Below are 23303 nucleotides of genomic sequence, written 5' to 3'. Positions count from 1 at the left end.
TATTATCCTTCAGTTTGTTGGTGATGAAGCATTTTAAGCAGTCTGTGACTAAGTAGGTGGCCTGGTAGGGTGCAGAATGCCTCTCCTCTAGTAATTTCTGTTCAAAAGGCTGGTGTAAGGCTGTGCTGAAACACACAAATAGAATTTCTGGTGTTTTACTGTCCTGCCCATCTTAATGATCCATTTGTAGCAACTTTCACCATCAGCAAAGGGTGTTGAAACTGAGAAACTCCAGAGAAAGTGTATTGGATGCTAGTAGAAAATGGAAAGTCCTTCTCTAATATTGGACTCTTGCCATTGTTTTCCCCTTCAGATCTTGTTTTCTTGCACAGCTCCAGTGACAGCAAAGGATGGTACTAGAGAGCTGGGAGAGTCACTATCACAAAACCAGCTGAAATGTGTTCTCTCATGCAAAAAGCCCTCTCCTTAGGGCTATCTTCAGGAGACTATGCCCTGTAAAAACCCCTGTGACACAGGTTGTTAATTTGTTAGTCATTGCTGTGAAAGCAAAAAGACCTTCACCATTTGCCTTTGTTAATCCAAGTCTCCAGTTCTCCCCTTCCCCTCAGTTCTCTCTCCTGCCCAAACACATTTCATTAATCTCACAGAACTCAGATATTTCCAGTCTTCCAAGCATTCCAATGTGGCACCACATTCAACAGATGCACCAAAGCTACTCATCTTTAATGGGACAAAGTAAGGAACACAGACTTTATTTATGAGCAATGCTCAACGGAGAGCTGAGCTGATGGTGAGCAGCTCAGTGTGAGACATGAAACTGCACCAGTTCATTCTACATTGTATTCACTTGCCTGTTAGCTTTGGGTTAACTGTTAACCTTTTCTTTGACCTTTTATTTACTCTTTTACCTCTTGCCTTCAGAGGAACCTCTTAGCCTTTCATCTCAGCTGATTAGAAACAAAACTAAGACAAGCACTTCCTAATTCATTAATCAAGACCTTTCTTACAAGGTTTTTCAGCCATTATTAAATGTCTTTATTCTGTGGCCAAGCGGTAATTCTCAGGTACATATCACAAAGCAGAAAGTCTCCTAGCTACTAATGGCACCCAATATTTACATGCATACCTGTTCTCTCAACCCAGCCAGATGCAATGTAAATTTCTTTCAATAAAAATGTATGGAAAAATCAACTTTAGAGGAGTAGAGTGGAGATGACAATGCTTTGGAGAAAGTATTACACATGACCTCTGCAGGAATGAGAAAACTGAGAGGGAAGATGTGCCTTGGGAAGAACACAGGTGAGAGACTGAGGTGTAATTACATCTAGTGCTGTCTGCAGATATGCTGAAAGAAAAGACTGGATATTGAAGAATGAGACTTAATATAAACAGACTATAATGGGCTACTTGACAATAGTAGAGAAAAGGCCAGAGACATATCAGTTTTTTCTTGTGCTTTTATAACTACCAAACACTAACATGGCCAATATTAAAAACCAGATCGTGCGTAGCATTTCTGCCAATAGCCCCATATATCACACCATCAACTTCATTAAAATTGGGCATTAAACATGCAAGACACAGTTCAATGCAGCAGTTTCCCTGGTTTTTAGAAGTGATAATAAAGGGTAGGATAAATTACCCAGTGCACCTTAAGGATGAAGGCTCTAGTGAAGATTTGGGAGGTTTTGCTCTACCCTGGCCGTACCCATCCAGCCTTACCAAGCCACTTTCTCCAAGTCATTTCTCAGTCTCCCTGCTTCAGTTTCTCCATTAAAAGATTTTTATTGTACCAAATGGTTTGTAACTATCATAAAGTACTTTATGACATCTAGCTATGAACCAGGAATTCATCAGTTAGGAACCATCAATGAAAGTGCCCAGACAACAATTTGAGCCTAAGCAGACCCATCAAAAAGTCTCTTCTGCATGGAGAAAAGAAATAAAGATGTAAAGAAAGGCTGCTTACAAAAGCTTCTGATGAACAAACAACCACCAAAACAACCTAAGCTAGTACAAGGTTTGTCTACTATTTCTTGTAGCTTTCCAAAGTGCAGAGTGACATTTAGATCTCTGGAAAAAACCTCAAGAGATAAGGTGTTCCTCACCACAACCACTTCTCTTCTCTGAGCAGTGACCCCATGTGCCATTGCACACATTTATAACCTGCCCTTCCAAGCAGTGCACAGCTCTGGGAGCTGCACACATGGCATATGCAGGCTGCCTGTGCTCAGGTGAAGCTGTGCTGAACAGAAACATCCTACATCCTGATCAGCACTGGAGTCTATTTCTCATGCACAGCTTGCTTCAGCACATTGTTCTTTCTGAAGCCTAAAAATATCATTTCAATGGCTTCTTAAAGGTCCTTTTAAAATTCTACACACAGACCAGACTTACTGCTGACAAACTGCCTGACTTGAAGAACTGTATGCACAGTACTGCAGATTTACAGTAACTCCACTAAAACTGGCATGCAAATTACTAATTGCTCTCTTGAAGTATTGGTGGAGAATTAGGGTTTATGTTTAACACTTCACATCCTAATATTCAGAGTTGAATTTCATTTACTTTAGCACTCTCAAAGACAAATAGGCAAAACTGTCCAATAACAAAGTTCAGGTAAGCACCAAAATCCTGTTTTACTCATCGTGCCTACGATTCAGAACTTAGTTTTGCACAGAAAAATCGTACATCCTCGGCAAAGCTTCCAAAGTTTCACATGGACTTGTGAAATACAAGGCTGTGTTTCGTGGCAGGTACATACAGGCAATGTGTGTATTTGTGACTGTGATACATGTGGAAACCAACTTTATAGTTATAAACAGTTATAAAGACGAATTCTAATAATAACTGAGGAAAGTAAAGCATGGAAGAAGGCCTTTGAACCTATCTTTTGTTTGCAATTGACCTTAGTTGATTTAGGAACATTCTAATTAAAGTGTTAAGGATGTTGCTCTTTGCTTGTAGTTAAGCCTTAAAGAGTTTTGCAATAGTAACCTTTTGAAATATAATTTTAGAATATTGCTTGTATCCTTGAAACTATAGCTTTGGAATATATATATAAAGGAAACATGCTTATCTCATGCCTTAACAAAACAGAGGAAAGCAGCTTGAGAAAGGAAGATGAACATCAACTCAAGGATTTGTAGTTTCGACCAAGGGAAGCTGGACATTGGTGTTATGAGATTTATAGTCCTTGCAATTAAAAGGCGGACCCAGATTGGGAAGCTGGACTTAATCAGATGGGATTCATCTTTCTTGTTTTGGAAACCCGACCACCACCATCTGGGGATACTCCTTTCTGGGATACATCTGAGAAAAACTAAATCACAATAGTGTATAGAATTGTGATGTAAAAAACGGGAATAGAAACTGCTGATGAGTAAAAATTGGAATAGAAACGGCTGAGAGAGCTTATAAGTACCCCTATAAATACCTGTAAACCTCAACTATCGATGTGCAGTTGGAGGGAAAACTTCCCCCACTGTACCCAGCGCTGTATTGCTCATACTTTACCATATTAATTAATAAACTGCTGCTTGAATACTGGCCTAGTCAAGCTTATTTATAACAGACTTGCCTCTCCCAGACCAAATAAAGCAGCTTTGGGGCAATGCCTTAGCTCTTTTCCCTACACACACGCAAGGCAGGGTTCGGAGCACACCCGCAGGGACAGGATTTCTGAGAGCTACACATCGCCCACCTGAGCCCACGATACCCGGAGCGCCCAGCGGTGCCTGCCGGGCTCGCTTTCCCCACCGCGGCCCGGGGCAGGTGCCGGTGTTCGGCCTGGGCGCTCCTGCCCCGCCGCAGGCCAGCCCGGGCCGGCTGCACACGGAGATACGGGCACGGCTGCGGGCCCAGGCCGTGCCCCCGCCGGCGGGCAGGGCAGGGCAGGGCAGAGCATGAGGAAGCGCATGATGAAACTCCGCGGCGTGTTTCAACAGCAGCTGCCGGCGGGGCGGAGCCGCGGCCGGCCGGGGCCGCCTCCTCCGTCTCCCGGCGCGGCGCGGACGGCGGCTCTGCGTGCGCCGGCGGCCAGCACCGGGTAAGGCAGCGGGGCGGGAGCGGCCGGGCTGTGGCGGGCAGGGCCGGCCCCGCCCGAGGGGCTGCCGGCCGGGGAGCTGTCGCGGTACTCGGCCTCCTGCCGTGGTACTCGGCCTCTCGCCGCCGGCTGGCGAGGGAGCGGTGGGCCCGGGGGGATGCGCGGCAGCCCGGGGCGGAGGGGATGCATGCGGGGGGAGCCTGTCCCGGGTGCCCGCGGGTCGCCCAGAGACCGCGGGTGACCAGGAGGACGCGCCAGATGGTGAGAAAGCACAGCTCCATGTGCTGAGGCTGAGGTCCGCAGCGCCATCGCATGTGCAGATGGGGCAGATGCGGAGGGCGAGCAGTGTTGTTGCTGTGCCATGCTCCCCTTGGCACGCTTTTGCATCCCCTGTGTCCCCGGAGCTGCGGGCTGTGTGTGGCTCTCTGAACCGCAGCCCTCAGGCCGCGTTGGGCTGATGTCTCCAGCGACATCACTTGATCGGGAGGGCCCCGGCTGGGGCACACGTGCTCTGTTGGAGTTCGGGCTCGGGGAGCTGCAAGGCCCGTGTGTGTGTGTGTGTTTGTGTGTGTGTGTGTGTGTGTGTGTGTGTGTGTGTGTGTGTGTGTCTGCGGGCACACCAGGACTGCGACGGGCCGGGGGAGCTCGGCACTGCAGCAGCCCCGCTCCCGCCGCGCCTCTGCCGTCTGGGCCTGCCACGCTGCCGGATGGGGAACTCCAGTCTAAACCTGCTCTCCTTCGTAGCAGTTCCCCCTTGTCCTGTCACTACAGGTCTTGCTCAAGAGCCTCCTTTTTTGTTACAAACCTCCCTTGAATGTAAAGGCGACAAACTGAAAGGATGTTTAATGTTTCTGCTCAGATGATGTTACTTCAAAATTTCACACTCTATGACTAGTGATGGTTTGTTCTATTTGTGCTCTATAAATAAAAAAATCATAGACAGTCTTGCTGTATCTAAAGGTAAAACTTAAACCTAATTCCTTGCTGGCGAAAATTTGCTTATCGTACTTTGAGCAGGTTTTACTTCATGTTGGTTAAGTCTGCTATTCTTTTTATCAGGCCTCTCAGCAGTTAAGTGAGTGATAGCCTACATCTGTTATCTATGGCTTTTAGCTGTGTGGTGGGTTGACCTTGGCTGGATCTCAGGTGCTCACCAAGGCACTCTTATCACTCCCCTCTTCAGCAGGATGGAATGAGGGGCAAGAAAATATGATGAAAAATAAAAAACCTTATGGGTTGAGATAAAGGCAGTTTAATTTTAAGGAAAAGTTAAGATCGTGCACAAGCAAAAGGAAAAAACAAAGATTTTATTTTCTCATTCCCATCAGCATGCAATGCCCTGCCTCTTCCTGGGAAGCAGGGCTTCAGCACACAGAGTAGTTGCTCTGCCTTTGTGCTCCTTTCCCTTAAATCTTTTATCTGGGTGGACATCAGATATGGAATATCCCTTTGGATAGTTTAGGTCAGCTGTCCTGGCTACGTTGCCTTCCAAGGTCTTGCCTTTTCCCAGTCTTCTGGTGAGGGGGAAATGTTGGTCTGCATTGGTGCTGTGTGAGCCCTGGTGAGCAGTAGCCAAAACTGCTGTGATACCAGCACAAAACACAGCACTGAGGGCAAAATGAACTCTCTCTCAGCCAGACCAGGACAAAGTGTCAGCTCCTGCTTACAGTGTCCGTGTCTCTGGTGAACAGGTTCTCCTGTGCAGGTAGAGCAGGAGCCTCACCATGTGTGGGATCTGGGCCCTGTTTGGCAGCGATGAGTGCCTTTCTGTGCAGTGTCTCAGTGCCATGAAGATTGCACACAGAGGTCCTGATGCGTTTCGTTTTGAGAACGTCAATGGTTTCACCAACTGCTGCTTTGGCTTCCACCGGCTGGCGGTTGTGGATCAGTTATATGGGATGCAGCCTATCCGGGTGAAGAAATTCCCATACCTGTGGCTGTGTTACAATGGAGAAATCTACAATTTCAAACAGGTAAGTGTTGTATACATGGTAAGGCAATTTTTAAAAATTTTATTTCTTTTTTTTTATTATTTCAAGACTAGTGGACATTCAAAGATCTTTAAAATCTGTTGGACTAGAATATCAGAAAAGAAATGGGAAAGTTAGCAAAGAGCTAGTATTAAAAGGGAAATGAGTTATCTCAGTGAGCTGTGAATCTGGTAGTTTGTTTTGCAACATACATAATCTTTAATACTGAAAAAATCAATTTTTAATTAACAAGAAATACTTACATCTTCAGCTTTGTTCAGTTGAAAGTTAAGACACATTCTTCATTATCTTTTGGGGAGAAGAATTTCAAGCCTCTTTCTTCCCTTCTTCCCTCTTCATAATACAAATGCTTTTAGTCTGTCCTGCTCTTCAGTTGTTTTGGCTCATCATTCTCCCAAGTTGTTGGGTGTTGCATTTTTATTATTGCCTCTCAGTTTAGATGGGATATGTCACTTAAGATAAAATGATGCATAGTATGCATGCTTACCTATTTATATAAAGGCAATAACCCTTGGAGAGGTGTTTCCAGCATGCCACAGAAGTCCTTAGGTATCTGCAGCAGAAGTCAGGTTTTGTGTGGGGTTTTTGAGAGCCACCTAAGTCTCTTAGGCACAAAGCAAGTAGCAACTTTTACATAGTTCCTAAAGGTGCTGAATGTCTCTGATGGATGTGATGCTGCTGCTAAACACTGTCAGTGTTCCTCAGTCCCTGTGCTGAGATGTCCATGCTGCCTGTTATTGGCAGATAGATAATTCAGATATCTGAATTTGATGTAAAAAGCAGCTTAAAACTGTGTCTCATTCTGAATCACGCTGAATCAATGTGTAAAATGTGTCCCATACTAAGTGTGGTAGCATCAGAAACGTTTGAATGATCAGAGATATTGTAGTACTTCTAATGCTAATTTTAGAGCATTTCTGATGTCGCATTTTTTTAAGTCAGGTCAGGCTGCTGTCAGTCGCATCAGTGACATCAGTAATGTCATTGGGAATTTGACTGAATAACCAGGAGATTTCAATTTTTTTCCCAGTCTTCAAGTATCTGGCTGTTTGAAGGGTGAGAGTTTGTCCTGCAGTACATGTGAAATCTACTGCACCAACAGTCTGTATTACTTGCAGTGTTTTGCACTGTGGCTTTTCTACTGTTGAAAACAGTAAGAGTTACTCTCAGTCATGCTACCCACAGTCCTGAGGGGACCCTAATTGTGCAACACTTGCATTGCCATCTACAGGAATTTGTTTGGTTGTTGTCGTTACATTATGTACCCTCCTTCTTTATAATGAAATTTTTCTTTCAAGCTTGTGGAAGAAACCTACCTAAGAAAGGATAACTGGTGAAACAATTGCCTTCCTCAGGGCAATGACTTACTTATTTTGACATTGACTCAGTCTGATCAAAGATGACCAACTGTTACTCATAAGTAACATTTAAAACCAAGGAACTTTAAAACGTTAAAGCATTGGTTTTGTGGGTTTTTTTGGCTTGTCAGAGTTTTAGTGAAGCCCTTTCTTTCCCTCTGTTTTGTATTTATTGAAAGGACTATTAAGAGTAGCACCAGAAGAACATGAAGAATATTTGATCTGACTTAAGTCTGACAGCTAATTTCTTCCTCTTCCGTTTTATATGCACAGGCAGAGTGAAAGGAATAGTTTGAGGAATGGAGGAAGACGAGGCAGAAGGAAACTGTCTGCATTAAAAAAACTGAGGAATTGCAGTGACTGCAAAAGTAAACCAAAGTTTGTTTCCAAAGTACTTTACTCTGCAGGGATGTTGCACATGTCTATGTGTTTTGAGTTGTTCAGTGGTTTTTTTTTTTTACACAGTGGCTGGCTAGTGCTTCTGAAGACCAGGGTCATGGGTTTGCAGTTTGACATCTCAGAAGTGTATCCCTGAAAACTTGCCTTAATGTGAATTGCTTCAGACTGCATTGTCAGTCTCATTGCCTAAGAAATGATCCTGGGTAAAATTTTTGTTGTGGGTTGCCCCTGGCTGGATGCCAGGCACCCACCAAAGCTTCCCTCCAAAAAGTGGACAGGGGAGAGAAAATACAACTAAAGTTTTATGAGCTAAGGGCTGGGGGAGATCACTCACCAAATACAGTCATGGGTAAAACGGACTGAACTTGGGGAAATTAGATTAAATTAAATTTGTTACCAACAAAATCAGAGCAGAGTAATGAGAAGTAAAATAAACCTTGAAAAAGAAACCTTCCCTCTACCACTTCCTCCTTGCCAAGCTCTATCATCTCCTCCCCAGCAGGGAAACAGGAAATGGGGGTTATGGTCAGTTTATCACATGATGTTCCTGCCACTGCTGAAGGAGATTTCTTCCTCTGCTCCAGTGTGGGTCCCTCCCATGGAATACAGTCCTCCACAAACTTCTGCAGCACGAGTCTGTCCCACAGGAATGGTTCTCCACAGACTGCTCCAGTGTGGGTCCCTCTGCCACAGGGTGCTTTCCTTCAGGCACAGGCTGCTCCAGGATGGGTCCCTCACAGGGTCACAATTCCTGCCAGGAAACCTGCTCCAGCATGGGCTCCTCTCTGCACAGATCTGCATATCCCTGCCAGGAGCTGCTCCAGCATGGGTCTCCCATGGGCTCACAGCCTCCTCTCAGGCATCCACCTGCTCCAGCATGGAGCTCCTCCATGGGCTGTGGGTGGATCTCTGCGTCCCTGTGATCTGCTGTGGGACACAGCTGCTGCACCTTGGGCTGCACCATGGACTGCAGGGGAATCCAGCTCTGGCACCTCCTGCCCCTCCTTCTCCACAGACCTTGGTGACTGCAGAGCTGTTCCTCTCCTTACAGTCTCACATCCCTCTTCTCTGGCTGCAATGACATCTGCACAACAACTTTTCTTTATTCTTGAATATGTTACCACAGAGGCATTACTGTCATTCCTGATTGACTTGGCCTTGGCCAGCGGCGGGTCTGTCCTGTACTTTGGCTCTGCCACACGTGGGGAAATCTCCTGGCAGAGTCTCACAGCAGCCACCCTTGTTGTCCCTCTGCTACCAAAGCCAGGCCATGCAAACCCAGTACAACTGAACACGAAAGTATCATTTCCTTCTTTGGTAGAAATATTTGTATGTCTTTTAAACTGTGATTTTACTTGGAAGATTATTGTTATGGAACAATTACTAAGCAGACAATGTTTGCAAATGTTTATTTATGTTTTTCTTTATTTTTTTTTTAGCTGCAGAAGCAGTTTGGATTTGACTATCAAACATTAGTGGATGGTGAGGTCATCCTTCATCTATACAACAGAGGAGGCATAGAACAAACAGCATCCATGCTGGATGGTGTATTTGCTTTCATTCTTCTGGACACTGCAAACAGAAAAGTGTTTCTGGCAAGAGATACCTATGGAGTCAGACCACTGTTTAAGGTGCTGACTGATGATGGATTTTTGGGTGTCTGTTCTGAGGCAAAAGGTAAAGCCAGTTGTGTTTAGTGCCTAAATAATCTTAGGTATTTCTGTTGGAGACAAACTTCTTTGTTGAGCTTTTCTTCTTAGTGTGAAGAGAAAATGAACAGTAAGTTCAGTAATAGATCAGCTATATTTAGTAATGTAAGAGCTCCACATCATTAAAATAAAAACATCCTAGATGTTTAATTGTCCTTGATATCGCTAAAATAACTTGCTTATTTAACTAGAATTTTTGTATTCTGGAGTCTTAGCAGTATTGAACTCAAGATGTTTTATGTTAGGCCATAGTTAAATATAGTCTATTGAATTCGACTAGACTTATGCTACAATAAATAATATTAGACTTTGGTCTTGGTGTTACGAAGTGAACTAGGTAATTATACCACAAGAACTGCTAATCTGTAAAAGCCAGGAATTTTGAAACCCTACTGAAATTGCCTAAAATGCACTTTGGCTAAAATTGACTTTCATTATTATTTCTGTCCCATATATTGTATATCTGTTTTATTATCAGGCTCCAATGTATGTTAACCCTTCTAAACTAGGGGCTGCACTATTTCTGTTGCTTGTGAAGAGAGAAGGGAAGTGAATGTTTTGGAGACTGTGTCCTATAACAATCACAGTAAATTACCAGTCTCTCTCTAACAGCAACTGTGTCCCTTTTGAGGATGTCCTCAAAACATCCTCTTTCACAGGGGGAATGGAAATGAGGTTTGGCTGTAAGTGTTACACCTTGGCAGTGGAGTAAATCAGTCTAGAACCAATGAGTTTTGAAATCACTAAATATATGTCAATTAAGCAATTACTGCAGTGATGTTGTTTTATTGCAGACCCCTTGTTAGCTTGACTATACTTAATTTTAAACACAAAATAAGTTAATAATTGTAATTCAAATTCTCCTAAACATATTATACTTTGACCTGGCCATAATGTAGTCAGTTAGAACTGTGCTTTTCCTACTGCTCACAGAGATAAATTGCTACTTGCCAATTAGTAAAACTTGCTGGTTTGCTTGCTCTGCTATCTGCCTCAGCTTGAGATGGCTCAGATCTATGTGTACATCCTGCCAGAAGCAGAATCATGCTCTGGCCAGGACTGATGGTGACTCAGTAGGATATTTTTTTTAATACCAGATTTAAGATCCAGAGAAAATATTTGTATATAGTTTTAGTAGAGTGGCTGTTGAGTGAGGGATAGCTTAACCATTTTAAGACAAGAACTCTGACATTTTTCTTTTTTCCCATTTTATGTGTAGGGCTTATCAACTTAAAGCATTCAACATCCTTATGTTCTAAAGTGGAGCCGTTTCTTCCGGGTCATTATGAAGTGTTGGACTTAAAGCCCTCTGGCAAGGTTGCATCAGTGGAATTAGTAAAATTTCATAGCTGTAAAGATGAACCACTCCATGTTGCATGTGATACAGTGGAAGCTCTGCCTTCAGGTAGTACAGCAAAGATTTTGCTACTTACTCTGATTTAAAAGTGAAAAAACCATAATCTTTGAATGTAAAATTTGTATTGATTGGTTTTAAAAAGTACCATTTAAGAAAAAAAAAAGCAACTTGTAATGACCTTTAAAATGTAGGGACGTTAGAATTGTTTTTTTAGGCAGTCATACACAAAGATGGACTTGAGTGTCCTTGTTATCAAAGGAGATTCAGACATATATCTTTGTTTCCTAATTAGCATCATCCAGCAAAGTCTAAGTAACACTTTTTGGAGATTTTTTACCCTTCTCTTTTCTTTTTTCTGAGCAGGTTTTGACATTGACACAGTGAAAAGCAACATCCGTATTCTCTTTGAAAATGCTGTTAGAAAACGTTTGATGGCTCACAGAAGGATTGGTTGTCTTCTGTCAGGTAAGGAGCAAGAACCACAGTGATTCTGTACCTTCTCTCTCTTTTGCCCATCCTCTAGTAGTTAAAGGAAAGTATATTGGCTGTTCTGCTGCAGTGTACCTGGAGTGATCTGAATCTTCATTTGCTTTTTAGAATAGGCAACAGAGAACTTCTTAGTTTGGAGTAAAGTTTTCCAGTTTACAAGTATCTTGAAAATCTTATGTTTTTAAAGTTTACTCAGGGCTGGGATCTTGGCTTATTGAGACACTGAGCATTTTTACATAAGAAAAATAAATACAGTATTCCTGTTGAAAATCACTCTATATTATTAAATACATGAGATTTATTATTAGGTTGGTCTAAAAAGAAAATTTAATTATTACATTCACTTTGTGGAGATTGAAGCTAGAATAAAGCCTTGGCATGTTTCAGAAGCAGGAGAATTATTACCTGCCAGCTGTACTTTAGTCTCCATCCTAAACTTCCTTAATTTACCATATTACAGGAGACCATCTGGACCAAAATTATTTGCTACACTCTTTTGCTGATAAGGTAACAGCTTGTGGTACAGGAAGTTGTTCTCTCACTGAGCTGATCACTATTGTGATCTGATGGTTCAGTGTTGCAGGGGTACTCTATAGAGATAAGGCTCTGTAACCATGGGTCTGACACTTTATTTCCTGTGTTTGTATGGCACTTGGTACTTGTGGTTAGAGTTCTGGAATGCTTTTCATGCATTCACTTTTTAATTAAAACAGTAATTACACTCATTTGTTATGAATCCTATTAAATGTGCATCTGAATGAGAGAGAACTGACCAGGAGATACTGCTGGACCATTTCTTTACTGTGCAATCATAAAAAGTAGGAAGAAGGTAAATAAAACTGGAAAATATATAGAGTTGGAAGATCTCAGTTTCAGTAAAAAAGCTTGTTCAAACCCCAAATTTCAAATATCAAATTAGAAGGCAGTCAGCGGCTCCTCAGATGCACATGCAGGAAGCAAAACTATGTGCCTGTGCTGATATAAATAATACCAGAGTATCTCAGTGCTTCACAATTTTGTGTATGCTTGGAACATCACAGAGAATTGCTTTTGTTTCTAATCACAGAGGGAATTCTTCAGTGTCACAGTGGAAACCTGGGTTTTTATTTTCCTGATTTCCGCATCCTGAGCACTCTGTTTTCTGTGCTTTCCTTTTCTCAGAATTTGTATGTAATTTCGAGAGGAAATATTTTTTTTAGATAGCATGTCCACAAAGGGGATCAGGGTGGGGATTTATGCTAATGTGCTGTACTTAACTGAAAAAACACATGCAGACGGTAGAAAACAAAGAGAAGAGGGTCTTGCCTCATGCTTGTCAGAACTGCAGGCAGATGTGGGCAAACAGGTACTGTGTTCTGCTCAGTACTCTGTAGGAGAGCAGCAAGTAGAACTAGGGTAAGGATTAGCAGAAACAATTCGTGATAATTAGAAAGTGGATCCTTAGAGTACATTTAGGCAGCTTATGCATGTCTTGGTTTTATTTTCTGCTTGTTATCCAAACTGTTCAAATCCTTTCACTCCCCTCTAGAAAGAAGAGGAGAAAAAAAAAGAATGAAGAGGAGTGGAGCCCTTACACTAAGCATTCTGTTATTTTGCTTAAATTATAAAAAAAATATATAGTCCTTTCAGTTGACTGTCAAATGTGTAGGTAAAAGGAAGATAGGGAGTGGTTTTAAAACAGAGACTATAAATCCCATTTTAGTAGAGCTGAGAAGGGGCATATTCTCTTGTAGTACAATGTGTTCAGTATACTTTGTGTTTATCTTTAATAAGGAGTTCCACTGATGCTTCTGACACCAAAAGTACTGATAACTGTTACTGACAATGTTCCACTAAAATTGCCTGATTCTTTTATTAATAGAGGTAAATGTATACTTGTATGAGAAGTACCTTGTACTCGGACAGCTTAAAAATGAAGCCCACTCATAGGATTCCAGGATCTGGATTCCTTAAGGGGGAAGCAAAACATCATTCAAATACCTAATCAGATGATTTGTTTTGTTGGCAGGGGGCTTAGATTCCAGCTTGGTCGCAGCTGTTCTTCTGAAACTGATGAAAGAAATCAACATCAATTATCCATTACAAACCTTTGCAATTGGAATGGAAAACAGTCCTGACTTACTTGCTGCCAGAAAGGTATCTTAAACATTGCTTTCAGTTTGTTCTGAGCTACTGAATGCTAAACAGTGTATATTAATGGTGCTAACTTCATGGTATGGCATTAATAATACCACTGAAAATTCATTTATTGCTATGATGTTAATCAGTTTGCAGTAAATAATTTAGTACAATGCTTGCTGTTTAATCTTACAAAAGGGACATGAAACCTTACCTGTTTTCTCTTGCATTTGAAAAACACTCATGACAGAGTCCCCTTGCATGTTGTCAAAAGGATAGTACTTTGGACTTGTCTCAGTTCTGCCTCTGGGTATCAGGGTAGGTCTCCCTGTTATGCTTCATGTGCTAAGGCATTTATATATATTAAATATTGTAAGTTAATTATTACAGTTTTGTACAAACCGTTTGGTACCTGGGGTGCTATGCAGGCTTTCCTCACTTTTGTGATGCTGGGCCGATATCTATTTAGAATATTTAGAGCTTCTACAGATTCTGTTAACATTTTAGGCAAGCAGCTGGATGGTCTGTTGCAATTATGATTGAACACTGTAATTAAGAAGACTGTGTTCCCTCTGGTGAACATACCACTGCAAGTCAGAGGTCTGCAAAGTAATGTCTTTTCTTGGCCTAATGTCATAATTTTCATTGTAGTAGAAGAGAGCTGGTGCTTTCACTGAATGTGTTACTCTAAACACAATGTATGTCTATAAAATGTTTTGGTTGAAAAGTGATGCATTACTTTGACCTTTTGCAAACAGGTGGCAGCACATATAGGCAGTGAACATCATGAAGTAATACTTAATACTGAAGAGGGGATTCAGGCAATAGAGGAGGTTATCTTCTCCTTGGAAACCTACGATATAACAACAATAAGAGCTTCTATTGGTAAGATATTTTTAATGGCAATCTTTGGTTTATATCACCCAAATAAAATCTTACGCAAACTTACATGATCATCTCTTAGATCCCTTAGCTGGCACAGAATCTGGGGATTGGGACTCCAAAGTTCTGGTACCCAGAGTTATCTGTGTTGCCACACTGAGGCAAAAGCAGTTATTTACAAATCCCTGACTCATAAAGCAACTGTCAAGGACTGTTTTTGAAGCTTTGCGATGAAAAGCAATAGTTACGTGAAGAAGAAATGTTTGATCTGCAGGTCTAAGTTTTCTGCTCTAGTAAGTATGTACCTTGAAGGAAGGGGAAATTCACAGGTTTTCTGAGGTTCTGGCAGCAAATCAGTTACCCTTTCCTTGCATAGTTTTGATACTAATTTGAAATATTTATTATTACCCTTTGGTAACACAGGTTTAGTAACAGGTTCTTACAATGTATGCTTGATTCAGAGAAGTGAAGGGAGTCATCAGCAGCTTCTAACAGAGCACTGCTAGCCTGATAAGAGAGGAGAACCCTTAATCCAGTGGAACCTTTTGTGTAATGCAAGCTACAGCATTTTACCCAGTTAATCTTGTGTCATCATAGAAGAGTTTTGAAGCCAAATAGGCAGCACAGTTTTCGAAACTGAACTCTCTAGGTGGAATTTCCTCCATGAAGATGGGATTTAACATTGTGAAATACTGAATGCATTTCTTTAAAAATTTAAGCATTTTACTAAAACTTTTTTTTCTGTCATTTTTTCTTTGAGATTTGCTGTTTAATATAATAATGAACTAGATCCTTTTCTTTAGATTTGTAATACTTTCATTATGAAAGTGTCCCATTCAGAAGGATGCATTGAGTGGAAGGCATAATTCTGTTTTATAAAAAATTCCTTACAAAAGAAATTGAAAAAAGGGCTTCATCCAATTCTACTCAGAGTGGTGGAGAGTTAAACAGCAACTTTTGCTTTTCCCCAAGGCTAGAGGGTTTCTTCAGCACTGTGCTGGAATTAATAATGCACTTAATTTCAAATGGAGCTAGAACATCTCCTCTCTATGTTCCCATGAGAATCCTCCAGTGTTCCCAGGATCACAGGTAGACACATCTTTCTGATATTTTGAGGGCCAAGTGTAAATACACAGTTTAGATGTATTTGCAGCACCAACTTGGTGTGGCTGTTGGTGGTTTGAGTAACAATGAGATGCTACTTTACATCATTTTTTTGCTACAGAAGGAAGTAGCTTAGGAGACAAATTTCTAAAATGCTAAATTTTAAACTACTAGCTGCATATAGCACCGTGTATGTAGATGTATTTTAATAACTTTATACTTTTTTTTTAAGGTATGTATCTTGTCTCCAAGTATATTCGGAAGAAAACAGACAGTGTGGTCATTTTTTCAGGAGAAGGATCAGATGAGCTGACACAAGGATATATATATTTCCATAAGGTAAATATATTCACTATACAGAATGCCCTTGAGTTAGCTGCTTGTTCTGCCTTTCAGCAGAACATCTGTGATACCTCAAGGTGTGATGTTTGAGACTTGTCATAACTGTAGATTTATGGAGTTTTTCTTCTGGGGTGGCATAAAATCCAAGGAATTTAATCACCTAAAAATAGCTGTCTTAATCTTCAGTAGTTCCTGAGACTGTTATTTTTTGTATGTAGTTTTTACTGGTTTGGTGATCACTGCAATTCAAATGCAGGACAGCCAGCACTGGTTGCCTCAGTGCAGCTGTGTTCCACCTGTGTGCTCCATGCTGTGTTTGTTTTCAGGCACCATCTCCTGAGGAAGGTGCAGAAGAGAGTGAGAGGCTTCTGAAGGAGCTCTACCTGTTTGATGTCCTTCGTGCAGACAGAACTACTGCAGCACATGGGTAAAATGTATTCCCTTGGATGCTGAGCACTCATAATTTAAAAGTAAAAGAAGATAAGGCAGGAAAAGACTGCTGAGGATTTGTGTGCGAACATGAAGTTGTAGGCTTAAGGAATTTGAGCAACAGTAAAGCATACTGCCAAATTTAATCTGATGTGTGACTATAGGGCTCACTGTGTTGCCAACTGAAATATTGTTTTGTGTAGGACTGTACTGGTCTTTACAGAAGCAGTGAGTTAGAAGTACAAATATTCAGAGTTAAGGAGGTAGGGCAAACTTGTATTTGACTTTGGGGTCTTTGGAGGTTTAGCCAAAGAAATCTTGAATCTCATGATTGTCAGAACTAAAACAACATACTGAAAAAGATATGTGAATTAGGTAGCTGTCTGTAATAAAGAGACATTAGGATACAACCTGTGTAACTGATACCTTGAAGAACCTCCAAATTGAGTGCTATAGAAAATAGTATTGTTATACTAAACAGAAGCATTTTACTAAAAGAAATACATTCATTAAACTGAGAACAATGTTCTCAGAAAAGTGGTATATTTGGCAAAGCAAACAACTTATTTGTTGGGAAGCACTTGTTGTGTATTGATCCTACTACAAAATGACTTGCCCAGCTTTTTACAGTTTTCTTCTGTTTCTCTACTAGTGCAGGAGACCTGCCATTTGTCTCATAATTTGTTTTGTGCTGAAAATTTTCACCACACTTTGAAGGCTGTTTAATATCCTGTGCTGGCTGCTTTTGTTTTTCTTTGGACCTGCTGCACGGCACTATTAGGAAGAAAGAACCCTTGTATTAACAAATTAGAAGAGAATTTAAGGAGTTCAGATTCATGGAGAAAAGGGAGAAGAACTAAGAGCAAAGGGGAAAGGATGAAACTGCCCTTATCAGTTAGGAACAAGAACAACTATAAGGAAAGACTTGCAGTGCAAATCTTGTTACTATATGTTGAAACTGAGCCCTCAGTATTTGATTACTGAATACTCAGTATTGGGTTAATTTGGGGGTTTTTTTCGTAAGGTGGGTATTACCTGAAGTAGCTGAAACTTTTTATCAGAGTAGAAGCTAAAAAGACAATGAAATTACTAGGATCCAGTATAACATTTCCTTTCATTTGTGAAGCTGTACAGCGTAAAGTCTCTTGAGCAGACACACCAAGAGGGATTCTTTCTGCTGAGGGTGCAGTTACTGTTATTTTATTTGTTGCCTTCTGTGTCCTTAGAAGCTGTGGTATACAAAAGCAGGAAGGCTTTGTATGTGTGTCTTCCACTGGTATAGGAGAGAACTTGTGTGAATGATGTAGGGCTCCTTTTTGCTGTTTCTTGACAACACAAACAAATGTGGATTTCAGAAATGGCAGCAGAAGTCCTTGCTTGGTTCTATGATATGTTTACAAATGCTGATGCAAATGCTAGTAAGCAACTTGTTAGTTCTCTGAGAGGAAGAGGGTTTTGTAGAATGTGCTTTTGCATACATGTTGCAATGGTTTTTGCAGATCCTATAGGACTGTAGTCTGTAAATTCAGGGCATATGACATTATAAAACATCATAGTCTTTAATCTGTGTAGACCATACACCTCACTTCACAAGTTGGTGAATTAAATTCAGGTAGTTGTAAATACACAAGTAAAATTTCTTCCAAGTAAAAGCAGAAAACCTGTCTTTATATGAAAGACAGGGAAAGCTTAGCTGCTGTGGAATTTGTAAATAGATGACTTGTTGGATTAATTCAGTATCTTTTCTATTTATTCCCCTTGCTTAGCCTTGAACTGAGAGTCCCATTTTTGGATCATCGGTTTACTTCTTATTATTTATCTCTGCCAGCAGAACTGCGAATCCCAAAGGTACATAAAACTAGGGTTGGATCCAAATGTAAGTTTACAAATTCACTGATACCTGTTCTAAGCATGACCAGATTGCTGAGTTCGATGGTTAAGTCCTTCACCCAAACTCAAGCATGCTCTTAAATATTTTATTGAATTGTTGGGAGCCATTTAATGATCAAAACTTTTGAGAAGAATCCATTTCATAAGTGTTTAAATCCAGATCTTTGCACTGCAGTTCCTGAGACTCATGACATTGTTTTTTGTTCTGCAAACAGAATGGAATTGAAAAATACCTTTTAAGATTGTCCTTTGAGGATTCCAATTTGCTTCCCAAAGAAATTCTCTGGAGACCCAAAGAAGCTTTCAGTGATGGTATAGCATCAGTAAAGAAATCCTGGTTTTCCATTCTTCAGGACTACATTGATCAACAGGTAGAATACCACTTTTTCCTTTCTCATTTAGGTGTATTAGATATGGTTGCCAGTGGGAGGCAGCTCACAGGCTTAGTTGAGAGAATAAACCTGGGTATAGCAGTTAACTTGTGCAGGAGTAAGACCAACCTTAATCAATGTTCTTCTCGATGTCTGAGTTGATTAAAGACATTTGTGGTCCTAGTTAGAAATGCTAGACCCTGCCAGGAATGACTGTATAAGGAAATGAACATCATTTAAGTGTCTGGATTGCAAATTAGATTGTATATCAACAAACACAATTTCTGGGTTACAGGCAAAGCAGCTGCTTCAGCTGAAGGCACTTGTATGAACTTACTCTGCAGCTGAGTAACAACATAATGACCATATAATGTACTTTCTTGTTTGCGTCATTCATTTTTCAAAGCCATCCCTAGCTAAGCCTTTTTGCTTTTTAAAGCCTCTGCTTGCATTGTTAACCAGTGAAGACTTAGAGCATTTTGACTCTGTACAAAGGATAATCCTCTCTGGAGTGCAGGGGTAGTTTTATCATGGAGAGGAGGGAATAAGACTGTCTTTACACCAGAGCTCTGTTACATGGAAATACATGTAGTCAAGCCTGTGGATGGGAGCTTCTGTCCTACCACTAATTCTTTATTCCCCATTTTCTTTCTCTGATTCCTCAGACACAAAAGTAGTTGGGTCAGGCAACAGTGTTCTGCTGCCTGTTCTGAGCCTGTACTGCTGTAGGAGCAGCAAATCTGTTTTACAGACATGAAAATTTGAACAGCATGATGGCAGCCAAAACTGCTTATTGAAATTGCCTCAACAGGTGCAACTATTTGTCCTTCCTTTCTCAGGCAACTTAGCAACTGCAGGTGCCTTTGCCTTTGCATCCCAGGTCTTCTGTTGCTAAGAGCATGGTTATTGGTGTTGATTATAACAGCCAACTCTTCCCCAAGCTTCAAAAACAACCTAGGAAGCCACTTACACGGCAAAATGACTGCTTTAAGTTTTTGCCCTTGTTTCACAGCAAAGGAAGAGTAGGAAAGAAGTGTCTGTGACCTTGCTAACAAAAGTGGTTGTGTTCCAGAGAAATGGGCTTCACATTTCCTGCAGAGAAATACCAACAGCACTGGAAGGAAATACATTTATGTGTTTGTAAAGATCAAGTGAGCTGGTGACACAGGTTTGTTTGACCTGTCAAACCTGTGCGTCTAGAATAGACTTTTTTTCCCAAAACTGTGCATGTTTAGTGGTTGGTGAATCCTTGTACATCTTTAAAAGTTGAAGATATTTGCAGCTTAACTTGAATTTTGCGTATGTCTGTAGGTTGATGACCTTTTACTGGAAAAGGCAGCAGAGAAATATCCTTTCAATCCTCCTAAAACAAAAGAAAGTTACTACTACCGCCAGATCTTTGAGAAGCACTACCCAGGGCGGAGCAGCTGGCTGCCCCACTACTGGATGCCACGATGGGTTAAAGCTACTGATCCTTCTGCACGCACACTGAAACATTACAAGTCAGCTACCCAAGAGTAGACTGTTCCAATAATCCCCAGATAAAAGTGCTGCAAGTGTTTTGTGTGCACTGTGCTTTAAGAAAATCAATCAAATTATGCAAACCTAAAGCTTAAATCATCTTTAACATGTACTTTGACAATGCTATTGGAAATGAATGCTTTCTGTTGTTAGTGTACTATGGAAAACTGAGGCTGCTGTACCAAAACTTTGTAATTCATGGGAGAATACTTTCTGGACAAGGGACTACTTTGACAGCTCTGTTTCTTATGTAACCTTGATTGTATTAATTTTCCTTGAAATCATTTAATATATTTTAATGTGAGCTCTGTTTTGAGGACTTGAATCAGGCTGATGCAAACTGCTGCTGATGCTCTGAGCAAATGGGAGTTGGACTCTAGCTATCTGGTGATTTGTGTTCCTGGGACTTGGATAGTGTCTATGTTATTCTATTCTGAATATCCTTCTACACACTCCTGAAATCCTTGGTCTAGTTTTCAAGAAGTATTCAGATATTCATAGCTATGCAGAGATGCTTTCTAGAGTTTATCAAGATGGTGCTGGGTGTTAATTATATGAATGGCAATCTTATTTGTTAGTGTGAAGCTACCAGTTGGCTGTTCTGTAAATATACCATCAGTTGAAAGTTATTTCTGTTATCAAAGAGCAGAATGGATAAGGGAAACCAAGTTATGTCTTTGTTTCTAACTCAAGGACTTCAGTTTTTATAAATGTATTTATTATTCTTGAAAAAAAAAGAGTGTTAACTGGGTGATGTGTATCAGTCTGATAGAAACTGCATGAGTAAGTATTTTAAGAAATTTTTCATTTATTGTGAGAATTATTTCATTTATAAATGTATTCTTCATCTGTATGATGAAGAAAGGTCATCTGTATTGCTGCTGAACCACAAGTGGCCAACTGTGTGGGTGAACCAAACCTGTTAACTATAGCTTGTAGTTGGAGAAAGCATCGCTGACATCAATAGGATCAGATGCCTTCCTTGGAAAAATGGGGAAAAAACTGCTTCAGAAATCACAAGAACTTCTGATACTCTACTGAAAAAACACCTGCATTTTTACCCAAGAGAACTTCTTATTGACTGCTTAGCCATGTGGGTTACTTTTGTGAAGGTAACTAAAGTATAAGGGTAGTCAAGAAATACACATGTGCTGCAGATTGACTTGATTAGCATCACACTCTTTATGAAAACAAGTCTTTATTGTCCCTCTTGACTAGGAAACCAAAGCCATTTTTTATTTAAAAGATTAAATATAAGCTGTTCTGATTTAAAACCTTCACAAAATGACTGGTCGTCTGTTTGTTGCTCCACCCTAATCCTGCATTTGAGTCTCTATCCCAGAAACTTTGCTGAAACCTTTTGGTGGCACCACAGCACTTGTGAACTGTCTGTAATATGTTCCTGCAGCCTTCTTTACTTAAGGACCATGTGCTTGTCTTTTTGGATTTCTTTGAAGCAGTTAATAGTTTGAGTTGAGAGGGGAGTATAGAGTATGTGGTTAGGTACTGATGTGTACAGGTAAGATTTACTACTCACTGTAAACTTCCAAGTCTGTGATAAAAAACCAGTATGTGCCTGTAGTAAAAACAGGCTCAACGTATTTTGGGATCACTGCTCAAATGCACTTTCTGCTGCAACAATGCAGCATTCAAGGCAATTCAGCTAGTTTTTAAAAAAATCCTAGTACATTGGAGATTTGTATATCAGGGCAATATTCTAGACTGATGATTTAGTTATTTTAGCTTTTTGCTAATGTGCACAGGAAGAATACTGTGCTTGATGCCTTGTCAAAGGTCTTGTGAGTGTAAAACCTGTTCATTCCTTTTCCATATTGGAATTCTACAGCCTTTATAGTTTCTGTGGTACTATATTTTCTCTCTTTTTTCCCTTTAAAATAAAAATTGTGGCAAAAAAAAGGACAAAACAAAAAAAAAAAAAAGAAAAAAAAGAAGAAAAAAATTTAGGACAAAAATGTGTATCCCTACTCAGAATCATTTGCTAGCTGCAGCCATGTTTGTAGTCTGTCACAGGAGGGAACAGATGCAGATCCATGGTGCAATGCTGTCTTGTCTAGTTTTACTCTAGCTTTCTTCCTGCTGTGGTGGCATCTTTTTCTCACTCTTTCTTTAGGATAAAATTAATCTGCACGGTTCTGACAGCTTGAGTGTATTGGTTTGAGCATCGTGTCAAGTGAGGATGAGGAACTGAAGTTAGTGGTCCACATGGGGAAAGCAGGCATGAGTATTTGCTTGGCTTGCAGGACTGATGAGGGCTGAGGGAGAATCTATAGCAAGGGTTCTTGCAAAGTGGCTAAAAAAAAGTAGGATTTTTTTGCTGATTTGGGATGGGTTTGGTTTTGCTTTAATTCTAATCAATTCAGTTATTAAGTATGTTTTCACAGCAATCTTTCCTCCTTTTGAGGAATGAGAAGTTAACAGTTCCAAAGAGAGCCCTGCAGGGTATGAGACCTGCCAGGTGCTTAAGGTGCTCCCCATGCCCTTCATCCCTTTAATAAAGCCTGGGTGCTGTTTTATCCTCCTGTTGGCTGCTTGTGTGGAGCCTCCCTGGGTGTGCCACATCCCAGTGTTCCTGACAGTGGCTCTCTAGAGAAGTTCCCCAGTACAAGCCAGCATGTAAGATCCATAGAGCACCTGGCAGGACTTTAGGACCCTGAGTCCATTGGTCAGAGTTTTTTGATGTGGGATGGTTTGAAATTATGTAAAATTTTTGAAACTCTGTTTAAAACCACAGTAAAGTGTAAAAGCAGCCTGTCTTAGAGTCTTGGAAGGGTGGACTTATTTTTTTTCTGATAGAGACCTAATTTGGCTCCCAATAACAGAAGTGGTGGAAGGAGGATTTGATACAATGTAATCCTGTGTTTGACCTGGCTAGGGAACCGTGTCTTCAAAGGAGAGAGCAGCTGAATTGTGGGAGAGAGGCTGCTTATTTCTGTAAAAATGACACTGTGTGTTCCTCAGTGCCTTTCTGTGGGATAGCCAAAGCACACAAGTCACCTGCACCGTGCCTTCGCAGTCCCTCATTTTGGAACTTTGGGCCTTATTGCTTTTTATTTATGTATTTACATAGATATTGTGGTTGATAGAAAAGCTGCAGTTAGGAAAGTCTTAGTTTTATGTAAGCCTGTCTCTGGATGCAGGTAATGCACAGAATTGTAATTGTATTTTTATTTTAATTGAATAATTTCAATTTCTTTTCATTTAAAGGAGTAATTTAATTTTTTTATTTAAAAAGCTTGTTCCCAACAAAGGGACAAAGAATGAGGCAGAGATGCTTCTCTGCAAGTTGGTAGGGGTAGTAGCTAGGAGAGGTGGTACA

At 40.7% G+C, this 23303-nt stretch overlaps 1 protein-coding gene across 1 annotated transcript; it reads left to right on the top strand.

Moving 5' to 3' along the window:
• The first annotated feature begins 5711 nt into the window (after window positions 1-5711).
• Window positions 5712-21427, top strand: ASNS (asparagine synthetase (glutamine-hydrolyzing)). Its single transcript, XM_054274152.1, has 11 exons — window positions 5712-5979; window positions 9194-9431; window positions 10683-10868; window positions 11184-11285; window positions 13318-13445; window positions 14186-14312; window positions 15646-15752; window positions 16082-16182; window positions 17951-18032; window positions 18290-18445; window positions 19757-21427. Exons 1-11 carry the CDS (start codon window positions 5731-5733, stop codon window positions 19964-19966), a joined length of 1686 nt encoding a protein of 561 aa, XP_054130127.1. The 5' UTR covers window positions 5712-5730; the 3' UTR covers window positions 19967-21427.
• Window positions 21428-23303: the final 1876 nt, after the last annotated feature.

The sequence above is a fragment of the Melozone crissalis genome, unplaced genomic scaffold, assembly GCF_028551555.1.
Source record: "Melozone crissalis strain CALT ecotype California unplaced genomic scaffold, PUWL_Pcris_2 ptg000016l_1, whole genome shotgun sequence".
In the NCBI taxonomy this organism is placed as follows: domain Eukaryota; kingdom Metazoa; phylum Chordata; class Aves; order Passeriformes; family Passerellidae; genus Melozone; species Melozone crissalis.
Note: the sequence above shows the minus strand (reverse complement) of the source record. Positions and strands in the feature narration are given on the sequence as shown.

Coding starts and splice junctions, on each gene's coding strand:
- ASNS (XM_054274152.1), top strand. CDS start 5,731: ATGTGTGGGATCTGGGCCCTGTTTGGCAGCGATGAGTGCCTTTCTGTG. Junction 10,869..11,183: donor AGTGGAAGCTCTGCCTTCAG/GTAGTACAGCAA, acceptor TTTTCTGAGCAG/GTTTTGACATTGACACAGTG. Junction 15,753..16,081: donor GATATATATATTTCCATAAG/GTAAATATATTC, acceptor GTTTGTTTTCAG/GCACCATCTCCTGAGGAAGG.